The sequence below is a fragment of the Rhineura floridana genome, chromosome 3, assembly GCF_030035675.1.
Source record: "Rhineura floridana isolate rRhiFlo1 chromosome 3, rRhiFlo1.hap2, whole genome shotgun sequence".
NCBI lineage: Eukaryota > Metazoa > Chordata > Lepidosauria > Squamata > Rhineuridae > Rhineura > Rhineura floridana.
The window spans coordinates 8,981,449-8,995,214 of record NC_084482.1 but is presented as its reverse complement, the minus strand read 5'-3'; the positions used below and the strand labels follow the sequence as shown (position 1 = coordinate 8,995,214).

The 13,766-nt window shown below is 47.7% G+C and overlaps 1 protein-coding gene across 4 annotated transcripts in view; it reads left to right on the top strand.

Annotated features, from left to right (window-relative positions):
• GRIPAP1 (GRIP1 associated protein 1) overlaps positions 1-13,766 on the top strand; it is a 57,886-nt gene that overhangs the window by 6,231 nt on the left and 37,889 nt on the right. For 2 of the 4 annotated variants that reach the window (XM_061614267.1, XM_061614265.1), the window contains exons 3-12: positions 362-423; positions 918-944; positions 1,978-2,085; positions 2,938-3,091; positions 4,586-4,809; positions 6,446-6,493; positions 6,626-6,657; positions 8,883-8,930; positions 11,311-11,410; positions 12,098-12,175. In XM_061614267.1, coding sequence (XP_061470251.1) covers positions 362-423; positions 918-944; positions 1,978-2,085; positions 2,938-3,091; positions 4,586-4,809; positions 6,446-6,493; positions 6,626-6,657; positions 8,883-8,930; positions 11,311-11,410; positions 12,098-12,175 — 881 coding nt within the window. The remainder of the gene's footprint in view (positions 1-361; positions 424-917; positions 945-1,977; positions 2,086-2,937; positions 3,092-4,585; positions 4,810-6,445; positions 6,494-6,625; positions 6,658-8,882; positions 8,931-11,310; positions 11,411-12,097; positions 12,176-13,766) is intronic. The other 2 variants (XM_061614268.1, XM_061614266.1) reach the window with 1 other exon arrangement.

The window sequence follows — 13,766 nt, the reverse complement described above, 5'->3', positions numbered from 1 at the left end:
ACACATTCAGAAGGCCTGAAGTCTTTTCTACCACCTCTTGTGAAACTTTCCCCCTGCAGTCCTGTTTGCCTGTGTTGCTGCCACACAACCTGAGCTTTTGGTCTCCCTGTCATTTCCTGTGCCCAGGAAAGCTCCCTTACCACAGCAAAGACGCACGTGTTCTGCTTCTTAGGTACTGTTGTGTCTGCCAGGGAGGACTAGAAACTCACTTTTTTACACATAATAAGTTGAGATTCTAAGGAGTTCTGTGTCAGATTCCAGACTTTGCATCATGTTCTACAAACATAGAGTTTAGGAAAAAATTGCCTCTTCTCTCTAAAATATTTTCTCAATTCCGATCCCTTGTTATCTTGATTTTTAGAATTAAATGGCCTTCGGCAACGGGTGACCTATTTGGATAAGGAATTTGCCAAAGCTCAGAAGGTAAAGTGACATTCTTCAGTGGGGGAACCATGGGACCTCAGCCACTGAGCACTAGCGGGTACACTCTATTCTGCCTTGGAAAAATAATTGAGCCTCTTCCAATGAGAGCTGTCTCTACCCTGATGTTGGGGTTGGCTCTTTCGGATTCAAGATTCAGCAACTTCCCAAGCAAGGTGTCCATGTAGTACCTGTGCAGTATTTTCTCATGTTATGTTCCCATTCCTACATCTTAAGAGATGCAATGACAGAACTGGAGGTTTTTTTGTTTTTTTTAAAAGGAGGGATGAAAGTGCCTAGACTTGGACATGTTGTAGAGGTCAGATGGTGGTATGAAAGAATTACAGACCAGCTTCAGGAGCTACCCAAGATCCATCCCTCAGAATCATGAAAAATCACGTCTAAGATACAGCTGACTCTAGGGTGTAATGATAACTGTTCTCTTCCCACCCCCCTTTCCTATTGATGCCTCATTAACTAGCTTCTCTCTTTTTCAGGCTCTGACTAAGAGCAAGAAGGCTCAGGTAAGGCTCCTTGTACAGAGTCATTTGCTGTAGGTGCTCCCATTTGCCATCCGACCCAGGTCCATCCCATCTCTCCTGCCATCACCTGTCACCTCCCCAATTTTTTTCATATGTCTACAACAGGGGTGGGGAACGTCTAACCTGCAGGCCTAATTAGGCCTGCCAGGCCTCCCCATTTGGCCTGCAAGGCCATTCCGGCCCACCCACATCCACTTGCCTTACCGGTGAGGAGCAAGCAAAAGTGTGTCTGGGCCACAGGAGGTTTACAAGCATCTCCAATCAGCTGATTAGCATTGCCTGCAAAGCCCAGTGCATAGCTCTTTGCAACCCCTGACAATCAGCTAAACATCTATGCGGGCAAACATGGGTTGTTATCACGTCAGGTGACTGATAGGTGGGTGGTCCTGCCCACCCATCAAACTTGGCTCATATGGAGTAGGAGAGATTAGGGTCTGGTCTGCCTGGTCCAGTTCTCCACCCCTGGTCTACAAGGCCTCCTTCCCTTCTCGCAGAAGGTGAGTATCAATAATCTAAGCTGAGGTCCCACCCAAAACCTGATTTCGCAACCCACCAATCTCTACCCCAGATTTTCATAAAATCTCAAGATTCAGGATATAGTGACGTAATGATTTTTGTGTAACTGTATCTCGCTGTGAGTGTCAGAGTTGGGGGCTGGCAGTGGATCACCTGGGATAGGAAAGATGTCTTCCAGGCCTCTTCTGCTAAATGTAGAAGAGGACTCTGTTACCTTCTCCTCCCTTCTGGTTACATCTTTGTCCAACCCAGTATCTTTATCGCCCAGCCTTTAATTTCTGGCACACTACCTGTAAGTACCACTTGCCTAGGGCTGAGTGGCCCTGTATCTTAGTGTGAGAAAGATAGGAAGAGGGTATTTTCTAGTATTGTTGGGAAATAGGAACTCTGCTGTGATTGTGGAGTAGGTGCTGCCCCCTAGTGGAGGGATGATGAGCCTTGCAGGGGTTATCTCTGTCTGTGTTCTCATGAGGTTTTATTGACTTCTCTGTTCCCCCAGGAGGTGGACGCCTTGCTTAGTGAAAATGAAATGCTTCAGGGAAAACTGCACAGCCAGGAGGATGACTTCAGGCTGCAAAATAGCACTCTTATGCAGGAGCTCTCCAAGGTACTTGACTGCTGAAGTTGCTTCGGCAATGGCACTAGGGGCCTACTAGAGGGCGCTATGTGGTATAAAGTGACATTGGTGGAGGGGAGTCACTGATGAGGCATGCAGAATTCTGGCATCATGGTCTCTAAAGGATGGTCAAAGGTGCACAAGACTCAGTGTCAGAATAGAGTAGGGTAACTATACAGTTATATGATGTAATATTTGTAATCTTGCATCCACAGCTGTGGCCACAATGGGGTATTTCCTCCCCTTTTCCGTAGGACTCACAGCTTGCCAGAATAGATATAGAGCAGGGTGGGTGTGCGAAAGGGCCAACTTAGCTACCTGAGCACTTGACTTTCTTTGGGCTTGTGAAAGAATTTCTCTTCCTCCACCAATCCGATTGGCAGGTAGCATCAACCTGAGGGTTTCTCCACTTCCCTCAGTAGTGTGTTGCTTGAGTCGAGTGGACTGTGTTACTGAACTGTTTTAGCATTTTGGAGGCACCTTGTTAACCACAGCTTATTATTCTTTGGATGGTGTGGGTTCATTAATGTGGCCAGAATCTTCCCCAAGAGTTTTTTATGCAATGATTAAGTTATTTCCAGCCCTGTAAAGCTGGACTGCTGGACCCCTTACTTACATCCCTCCAAAGAACAGTTATGGAAACAAAAGAGATGCACGGATGTTGTGTTGTTCTTTGGAAGGGTGCATATAGGGCGCACTTTCTCTTGGAATGAAGATCCTGGTGTAGTCATGTCCCCGTTTCTGTCCAGGTGGCTCGCTTCTGCTCTCCCCCCCTTTTTTTGGTTCACTGCCCTGGAGACAGTGGTGTTGTCATAAGTTAACCCTCTGGTCCCTCTAACCCAGCTGTGCTCCCAGATCGAACAGTTGGAGAAGGAGAACAAGAGTCTTCGTGAAGGGGAGGCGGCAGTCCCTGAGGGGGCATCCTTGGCCAGCCCTGCAGATGGGGAGCTGCTGAGGCTGCAGGCGGAGAATTCTGCACTGCAGAAGAACATGGCAGGTACTGTTCTGGGCTGAACTGGACTGGGGTAACTAATTAAAGAAAAGAAAGTGCAGGAAATGGGGTAGCTTGAACATGGGGGAAGACCAACAAAGTGGAACACCTTACAGCAGGAATGGGAGATCTGGTGCCTTCCAGATTTCATTGGACTGCAACTCCCATCAGCCTCAGACACCTTTGCCAGTGGTCAGGGATGATGGGAACTGGAGTCTGGCAACATCTGGAAGGCCACAGCTTCTCCATTACTGCCCAGAGTATAATTCTGCAAACTGAACAGCTACCCCAGCCAGCCAGTTTTCTAGAGAGTTCTTCATCTACGGCAGAGCCGGGGTACCTGTGGTCCTCCAGATGTTGTTGGACTATAACTGCCGTAATCCCTGATTACTGGCCAGTCTGGGTGGGACTCATGGGAGTTGGATCCCAGCAACATCTGGATGGCCACAGATTCCCCAGCCCTGATCTTTGGCCACATTATTAGTGGCCAAAGCTGCTAGGCTAACTTAAAAGTGCTGGTTTTGGTGTACAAAGCCCTGTACAGCTTTGGATTGGGATACCTGAAAGATCGTTTCACTCCTTATTCGGTCACTGTGGTCTGCAGGTGAGGGCATCCTGCAGATATTATCTCTTCAGTGTAGGAATTGGACCATTTAGTGCTGTGGCACCTACCCTTGGGAATTCCCTCCCCTTAAGTATTAGACAGGCGCTGTCTCTGTCATGTTTTGGCGCCTGCTGAAGACCTTCCTCTTTCAACAAGTCTTTTAAGTAGAGACCTTATCCCAATCTGCATCTGTATTGGAATTGTTTCTAAGTTGTTTTTAAGACGTTTTAATTGTTTTATATCTTACTGTTTGCCTCCCTGGGCTTCTTTTGGGAGGAAGGGCAGCATATACATTTTATTTATTTGTTTATTTATTATTAGTGTAGTGGGATATAAATTTAATTTATTATTTTTATTATTATTATTAGTGGTAGTGGTAGCGGAGGTGATGATGATGTGGGTCTGGTTACAGTCCTGCCCATGTTGTGCTGAACCACCCTTTCATTACATATGTTGGGATGTACAGACATGGAGGTGGAACTGGATGGGGAGGAAAGTTAAGGGCAAATGGACATGCAAGCCAGGTGGGATACAGAAGAAAGAGAGAGGTTCAGGCTGCAGGCCCATCTAAGGATCTCTACCTGGTGCTAACAGATTAGCCTCCCAGCAGCCTCGGCTCTTCCTCTTTCCTTTTATAAAGGCTGCTGGGAGGCTAGAACCTTTTGTTCCAGTCCCATCTCAGATCTGAATTGGCTGACCTTGAGTTGGTTAGTCTTTCTCAGCCCCACAAGCGCAAGCAGAGTAACGACGGTGAAGCACTTGGAACTTTTTTTAAAAATGTGGTTTAAAAAATTAATTTTACAGGGCAAGAAGATGTTGGTGGAGATGGGGTTTGGACTCTGGGGACCCTGTTTTGAGCTGAATGGGAATCTACAGTGCTGGCTGTTGTTTTTCAGCTCTTCAGGAGCGCTATGAGAAGGAAGTGGCCTGGCAAGGAGAAAGCCAAGGTGGCGGGAAGGGCGATGCCTCTGTGGAGCCTCATCCTGCCGGCCAGGAGGGTCCAGAGCCACAAGCGGTTGACAGCGGCCCCTCCCAGCAGCTCCTGTCAGAGGTGGACCTGAAGTGGCAGACAGAGCGGGAGGAGAAAAGACTCCTGAAGGAACAGCTGCAGAGCCTCGAGGTGAGAGGCCTCTTCAGGATGCAGTTCTTCTCTTGCCAGCGTTTGGCTTCTAGCCAGGAGAGGCAGCCTCATCTGGCAGAATGCAGCTTGTATGGAGGGCTGTTGCTTTGCAACCCCTTCTGGAATTCACATGCTCAGCAAATTAAATGCAATTCCGCCCCCCGCCCCCCCCAAAAAAAACATTCCTAGAAAGCCTGTGGGAAGCAGGCAGGACTCAGTAGGGAGCTTAGGATTCTGCGGCCAGGGCTCCTACTCAAGCCTTGGATTGACGAAGGCAAAAGGTTAAGAGTGGTGTCTCCTCCTCCCAGACTAAGCATCCATGTGCTAAACTGGGCTTCAGACAAACCGGTCCTGGTCTGGCTGTCTCTAGCCTTTTGATGGTCCCTCCCAGCCAATGTTCACTTCCTCCTACAAAAGAGCAGGGCCCTGCTGGATCAGGCCCATCTAGTCCAGCATCCTGTTCTCACAGTAGTCAACCAGATGCCTCTGGGAAGCCTGAAAGCAGGAGCGGAGCACAACAGCACTCCCCATTTATGATTCCCAGCAACTGGAATTCAAAGATATTCTGCCTCCACTGTCAGAGGCAGTATATAGCCATTGTGGTTGGTAGCCATCGATAGCCTTATCTTCCATTAGTTTGTCTCATCTACTTTTAATAGCATTCAAGTTGGTAGCCATCACTAAATCTTGTGAAAGCAAATTCCGTTCTACGTCTGTGTGAAGAAGTATTTTCTTTTGTCTGTCCGTCATCTTCCAGCATTCAGCTTCTTACCCAGCTTCATGGCAGCCATGCCTTCAGAGGCCAGGCAACACTGGCAGCATGGCTACTGGCATCACCTTCTGGGCTGCACCTTCATTTCCATAGTAACAGGGCAGTTGGCTCTGTAGCTGCGTTCTTGCAGAAAGCTAGCATGACATAGCGGTGAAGAGAGTGAGCTGTGAGCCAGGAAGTTTTTCTGTCCAAATCTTAGCTTTGCTGTGAACTGTCTGGGTGGCCTTCAGCAGGCCGCTAACCTCTTAGCCTTATCTCGCTATTAGTCATAGGGCCAAGGGGTGGTTAATGATAATAATTGGTTATGCTGAGTATGTTGAATCTCACAAAGTTATAGGAGGAGTCTGGAGGATGTGCGCTTAGGAAAAGCGCTGAATAGATTCATATTGTTACTAGCAACATGGCTGTCATCAAGATGGGCAGGGAATGGTTGGGGAGGGGATGTTGCAGGGGTCTCCTGGAAGGGCATCCTAGCCCCAGGGAATGGGCTCCCACCGCCATGATCCACTCCCCAAGTGCAGTGCTTTGTTTCAATTTTTTGGCAGAAGAGCGTTTTGCATGGGAAAAAGTCAAAGTGCCCCATGATGCTGGGGTCTAAGTCAGCCCCATTTTCTTGGGGGTGAAGAAGCATGCAAAGTTGCCCCTCCCTTGTCTTGCCACTACACTAAACCAGGTTTTACATTATAGATTGGCCTTTGCCAACCTGGTGTCCTCCCACTGTCTTGGACTACAACTCCCACCAGCCCCAGCCAGCGCAGCTTGGTGAAGGCTGTTACTTTGAAAGGGCTTCTGTGAGAGTATATGTGAAGCGCTCTGAGCCCTTGAGAAATGTCGTTTTCTTTGCCTCCACTTTTCCTCCTGTAGGCATCCAAATTGACAGAGATGTCCCGGTTGCAGCAAGAACTCAGCAAGGTAAGGAGAGACGTGGATGTGCATGCATGGTTCCCATGCCTTGGGAACAGGGAAATGAGTGGTTATGTGGACAATATTGAGGGGTGTTCGCTGTTGCCAGTGGGAACTCACAGCCCATTCTCTCTTATGCAGCTTGCTGAAAAGCTAAAGAAGAAACAGGAGAGGTAAGTTTGGGGAGGTAGATGGGCCGCTCCAGTGTGGTAAATGAGACTTGTTTCTTATTAGCAGGCCAGACTTTTTGCCATATTCAACTAACAAATGTGCCTCCTGCCACTGGGCATTGACACCTGGGAGGGTGTACAAACAGGGCTGAGTCTATTCTTCATATTAGTGGAATCTGGCATGTGACATTCTGCAACTGATTTGACTTGTTTTTTATAAAAATGCAAGTTACTAGACCTTATGACTTGGGAGAATCCCCACCCCCCACCCCGTAATGTTCTTCAACAAACGTTCACCCAAGACAGCTTTATAGAGGTGCAGCCCTGCCCGTCAGAGATGATGCTACCAGAGGGACATTGGCCCTGTTGCCAGGCAACACAGTGACATCACCTGGCCTCTCAAGATGTGGCCATCCTGAATGAGCTGGAAGCTTTATAACGGGTGGGAAATCTTTTTTGTCTCCACCCCACGGGCCAACTTTGACAGGTGGATGGGCCATCTTACTTGTCAGTCACATGACATTATTATGACATCACATAATGTCATTACACACACACAGATGTCGGAGATGCAAAGGAGCAAGGTGTGCTGCTACTGCCCATCAGCTGATGGGAGCATTCTTTCCAGCAAAGGAGCAGTCGAGAGCCCACTTATAACTCCTGGGTGTTCCTCTGAGCCCCACCCTTACACACACCCCACCTGATGTCATGTATGATGTCAAGTGCAGGGCAGCTGGGTGTGGCTTCCCCAAAACAGGATTGCTGGCCAAATAGGGAGGCCTGGTGGACCAAGTTTGGCCAATGGGTGGGCGGTTCCCCACCCCTGCTTTATAATAAATAGCAATAAAACCACCATCATAAAACACTGCACAGCCCACAGGTGAGGAAACTGGGCCTGTGGTGGAAGAAGGGGGAAGGCTGAGTGGAGAGAAGAGCCACAGGGGGAAGCAGCAGCCTGACAGCAGGGTGGTCGGTTCACCTATATGGCCGGTTTTCTTGAGCCAGAGTGCTTGAGCGAGGCCATGTAAGCATGGCAAGTGAGGCTGGAAGAAGATATGGCTGGGAAACTGCATATAAAAGGCAGAGGAGAGAAAGCAAGGAAAGTGGAGCTGTTTGACTCCCTCTGTCTACAGAGGGAGCCAGGAACTGGAGGAGAAAGAACATGCTGTGGGTAACTGCTTCCCTCTGGCTGAGGCCAAGGCCTGGCCCGCCTTCTGTAGCTCAGTGGCAGGACATCTCCTTTGCATGCAGAAAGCCCCAAGGTTCAATCCCTGGCATCTCCAGGTAGGTATGGTAGAGACCCCTGTCTCAAGTTCTGGAGAGCCACCGCCAGTCAGTGGAGACAGCACTGAGGTAGATGGACCAAGGTGACTCAGTATAAAGCAGCTTCCTCTGTTGCTTCCTCACACCCACCACTTGAAAACAACCTGAAGCAACAATTGGGCACTCTGTTCCAAATCTCCATTTGTTTCCACTAATCAGCAGAAAGTATTTAAAGAGCTGGGCTCTTTGGAATTTTCATGCTTGGGAGCAGAATACGGCTCTGTGGTTAATTTGCACAACATATTCCAATTGTGGGGATGGTGGTTGTATTAGCTGTATTTGCCTTTTGGACAAAATGTTGTGTCGGACTCTCTGTGTAGGCCTGGTGCTGGATTCCCTTTTCTAGCAGTGGCCAAACTTCAGATAGCTGACCCACACTTGCCCTCCCCTTCCCTAATTATTGAAAATTGGGTGGCAGAGTTAGAATTGCCCTGACCTGCAGAGGAGCCATCATCTTGCGCTTTCTGTGAGAGTTGCTGTTCTGGGTGTGCCTTTTGGAGCAGCAGGAGCCCAGTCCAAAGCAGTGACTCATGCAGAGATATAAAACAGGCTGCCTCCCTGAGTGCATGCAGGGAATTCTGCTTCATCCCTGCAGCAGGAGGAAATTGGGGCACAATTGTGGCAGAGTAACAGAGGCTTGTATTTAACAGCATGCCTGGTAGCCATTTTGGTAGGAATTTTGTGCAGGTGACTGCATAGGTTGGTGGCGGAGGGACAGATCTCCCCACTCCTCCTACAGCAGTCCACTGAGTTTCCACATTAGCTGCCAAAGAAGAAAAGCTGTGCAGGGGCCTCTCATTGGGCTTAGTAGAGCATGCCCCTTTTTGGCGACACAACTTTGGGTGTCTGCCCTGTTGTGTGTGTGTGTGTGTGTTTAATGTTTCCTCTGTCTTGTTTCCTTGTAGCTTTCTGCGGCTTCAGACCGAAAAAGAAGCTCTCTACAATGACAGCAGGTATGGAGCAAGCTACCTAGAGCTCCGGCCCTCTGTGCTGATCCCCACCGACTATGCTTGATGCAGGGCGTGGACAAGTCTTTGGGAGAAAATCACCCTGGGTGTTGGGACAGAGGTGGGATTCCTGGGAGAGGCAAAGCAAGTCGTAGGGAGATGGACGTCACTGCCAGTGGCTGCAGGCCTGACCAGCAGAAGGTCACAGCAGCCTGGTGACATGACATAAAGCCTGACAGGGTGGGCCCAAGGGGGATGAGCTGCTTAGGCCAGTCGATGGCTTGAACGAGCTGCATCTCCTGTTGGGCTTGGAGGGAAGCAGATGGGCACGTACACAGGCAGCCCAAGAGCCTTTCTGCATGCACTGGGTGTGGGAATGTTGTCTTCACCAAAGCCTCCTGAAGGAAAACTAGGGGGGCAAGGCCCCCCCCATATTTTATTGTGCTTTATTTATCTCTTTTAATACCCTGGCTTTCCAAGGAGAGTGTTCAAGGCGGCTTAACAATATGTTAAAAGCAATGCAAAGAATACATTTCATCCATAGTAATGCAGCATCTGCATTAACCCTAACCGCTGCAGAGCAACACACTATAATAAGAGAAGCTAAGGCTGCAGTCCTATATGCTGGTCTATGACCGTAATAAAGCTCTCTATCCATCTAGGCTGCAGTCCTAAACTCACTTAACTTGAGAGTAATCTCCATTGAATTTGGTAGTCTTCTAAGTAGACGTGGTTAGGACTGCATAATAAAACCATCAGGCAGAAAGCAAGCCAAATGCCTGCCTAAAATAAGAATTTCTTGGATTCAAGGATTTGCACGGTCTGGGTGCTGTGGTAGAGAGCACCTGTTCCCTTGTGGCAGAAGGCAGATTGTGGACCACTAGGTGATTTCTGGTAGCCTGCTTGGTTAGGAAGTGTTTGATCCCAATCCAGCAAAGGCACTTCTTATCTTTTTGAGCAGAAGGGCATACTCGGCTTCCTGTAACACTGATCAGTTATGCTTTTAACTTTCAAGAGATTCTGAGTAGGCATTCTTTCTTTTTATGTATTATTTATTTAAAGCATTTTACTCTGCTCTTCAGCCAAAAAGGCTCCTAGAATGGCTTACACAAGATTAATTAAAAAGAAGACAACCCTTGCTAATAGACATAATGGAAAAGGAAAAAGAGATGAGGAGGGAAGAGGGAAACAAAACAACGTCGGGTACCAATTCTCAAAGTTACATAGTAACTCCTACAAGAATCAGCTGGAATGGAAATGGCTCAGGGAGGGGTGGAGCCAAATGGAGCTGGTCTCTGAGCAGAGTTGATGAACTGGCCCTGTTTCTTTCTCTCTCTTGCCCCCTGTTGGATTGGCTGCTGCCATTTTCTAGGTCAGCTAACACTCTGGTGGCCAATGAGGATTCTGGGTTGGAGGAAAGTAGATGCTGTTTTGCCCTTACATGTGACATTAAATGCTTTAATTTAACATGCAGGTTTTTAAAAATGCAAATAGCATTAGCGGTGTGGGTGGGTGAATGTAGGCTAATACATACCAAGATTGCAAAAATTGAACTCCCCTGCTTTGGTCCTAAGGAAAATCCCCCCTCTAAAGGTAGTATTTGCATTAGGAGGAAAACCTCCATTGGCTGGTGCTATCTGCATTTTTTTCAAACCTGTACATGAAATGCAGAGACTCATTAACTGTCTCATTTAGTGTGGCCCTTAGATTTCCAGTGATTTAGGGTGGGTCTTCATTGCTTCTTTCCCGGCCCCAGCTAGCAAACCCAGGAGCAACTATGGACAGCAGTAAAAATAATTTATACAGGTCAGAGAATCGAGCTTTTCTTGATCTAGTGGCTTTGTGCAGAGTTTAGCTGTTTGGAGCGTTGAGCTCGGGAGAGGGGCTAGAGCAGTAGCAACAGATGTGCAGGTGGTTCAGAAAAGGTTCTGCTAAAGAAATGGATGCTGAAGAGACACTTGGAGCAGGAAAGTGTTCTTATTTAAGGGAGTCAGTAAAGCTGAATGCAGGGGAGAAATGAGAGAAGAGGACCTCCTAGCAGAAGTAAGGAGGCTGGAGAGCTGTCAGAAACCTTAGCCGTAGGGTTAGGGGAAGGGCTGTAGCTCAAGGGCAGAGCATCTGGTTTGCATGCAGAAGATCCCAGGCTCAATCCCTGGTATCTCCAGTTAGAGCTGGGAATGTCTCCACTCTGAGACTCTGCTGCCAGTTGATGTAGGCAATACTGAGCTAGCTGGACAAATGATCTGGCTTGGTATAAGCTTGCTTCCTATGTTAATGAGCCTGAAACAGCTGTGAGAATTACCAGTACAAAGGCTTAAGGATACCCAAGAGAGAAAATGGGTGTACTTTGGTCTCACACACATAAGCTTTCATTCACCCTTTTCAGGACCAAAATTGAGGAGATCCAGCAGCGGAAGGAGGAGGAACTGAAATCTCTACAGGTTCGCAATCAAAAACTGCAGCAGGAGCTCCAGACAGCAAACCAGGCAAGAGCTGCCTTTCTTTCCTTTGGAAGGCGTGAGCTCCAGTTTGAGCCACATTCAGGGCATGGGTTCCTAGGCTGCCTCTCACAGTTCAGAAACAGCCCAGGAGCTTTGCCCCTTCAACTAGAAAACCTGGTGATAGAAAGTGTGTGAAAGCCCTAGGTTCAAAGCTCAGCCCAGCTCCTCATATGCTCTCTTCAGCCTCAGTTTTCTAATCTCTACAGTGGGAATAATTGTGGCCTAGCATAGATAAAGGCCTGTCTTTACTGCTGTGTTTAACTGCCACGGCTTCCCCCAGGAGTAGTTCTGTGAGGGATCTGAGGATCCCCCCAGAGAATTCTTAGTACCTCACTAAACTACAGTTCCTAGAATTCCTTGGTTGGGGGTGGGGAGCCACGACTGGTGTAGCATAAATGAATTCAGTGATAATGAATACGTTGTTACCTGTGCTAGTGGTTAGGTCAGTGTTCAATTTTGCTTTAAAGGGAAAAGTTTCAGTATATCGTCTCTGTCTCTTGCTTGTTTGTTTGGCTGTGAGCCAGATTCCTACTGAACAGTTCTTACTGACATAGTTCTCTCTGCCTGGGTGTGTGACTGATGAAATACCCATATTGGAGAGCCGTTCACCTCTGACATCTCTCCCACCGCCACCAACCCTGCAGTTTGGTACACTTGTTCCTTCCTTCACAGGGCTCCTCTGAGCTAAAGGGCCAACTGCAGAGCCGTCGGAAAGAGCATGAGGTGGCTCTGCAGGCTCTGCAGGACCAAGTGAGTATGCCCCCTGCCCTCCCCCCTTTGTTGAGACGAAAGTCGGCCTGCATCAAATGATAATGTGATGGCAATACATACAGCTCTCTTGTTCTTCTGGGTCTGTGTAATCTCTCCATTTGAATGTGTATCTTGTCTCAACAGCCACAGCTGTTTGCACTTCACAGTTTAAAAAGGGGGGGGACTACTGTGAGGCAACTCAGATTTGACCCCAAGAAAAGAGGAATTCGGTGACCTGTGTTAGTTAGGCAGACTGATCCTATTTGCATAGCCCTCCTATTCTGGTTCTGGTAGCCTTGAGAAGAGGAAAGCCCCCACCCCACCTCTAACTTCAGAAAGGGTTACTTAACCACCCTGCTGGTTTCTGAAATTCTAATAGTCATTGCCCCACAGGTCCAAGCACATCTTTGCAGTCATAAGGGGTAAAAACTTGTGGCTCCTTGAACTGAATTCTATGCCTACTTCTATGCACACATCTCTAACTATTGTAGGCAGGGTGAATACAGCAATTAATTGCAATGTTAATGCAACCCAAGAATGTTTATTCTTTTGAGACACCTGGGTGGAGGCTCACCTGGCTGTCTTGGCAACAGGAAGGCTTCCTTTTCACAAAGTGATTTGCCTTCCATTCCCTTCACTGAACTCATTGCATTGCACATTGGCTTCCTGTTCCTCTTCTTTCCCTTTGACTTCCCATTTCCTCTCTGTTGATCCATTAGAGTTTATGCCTCCCTGCCTTTTCCCAGTTTGCTTCCAAATATACGCAATGTTAATTTCTACTGTGTACATATAAAAGACATTTGGATTCCGTTTGCTGTTTCTTGGTGTGTTTATTGTTCCAACGTCTTACACATGCTTACTTGGTAGTAAGCCCCATTGAACTCAATAGAACTGGCTTTTGAGAAAAAATGCCCAGGATTGTGCTGTGATACTTCTCTGCTGCAATCCTATACTCACTTACCTGTGAGTGAGTCCCATTGAACTCAGTGGTGCTTACTTCTGAGTAAATGTGCACAGGATTACACTGTCATTTAGAGCACCTTGTAAAAGGAGGTTAGAAATCTGGACTTTAAAGTGTGAATTCTTTTTCATACTAGCTGCTTGGCAGCATGTTGAAAATGTTGAACTGAATTCTCAAACTGGCCAAGAGAATAGGTAGTATGCTGGAAGAATTAAAGAGTTGAAGGCTGCTGTAAGACCAAAGTACCCACTTACAGAGGAGGCTGCCTGCTGTAGCTCTGCATGGTATACTGCCAGACCTTACCGCCCCCCAACACTGCCTCTTTCCAAACTGCCCCATCTCTGCATCAGGTTGGTTTTGATCATTAATTACTCCCAGTGCAGAGACATGGAAAATGTTGCTTCTGTACATGAATCTCTTCTCTAGGCTTCCCTTCTTCTAGTCGGGAATAGTGACTCGCACAAAAATGCAAGGGTGAGCTTCAGAGGGTAGGCAGTTCCTGCTCCTCTTTCACCCTCTGCTTTTGTTTATAGAAGTGAAATGTGCCTCCGATTTTTTATTTTTTTTACAATGTGTGCATCATCAGTCAGAAGTGTTTGAAAACAGGACAGGAACTAATGAGCATCAGTA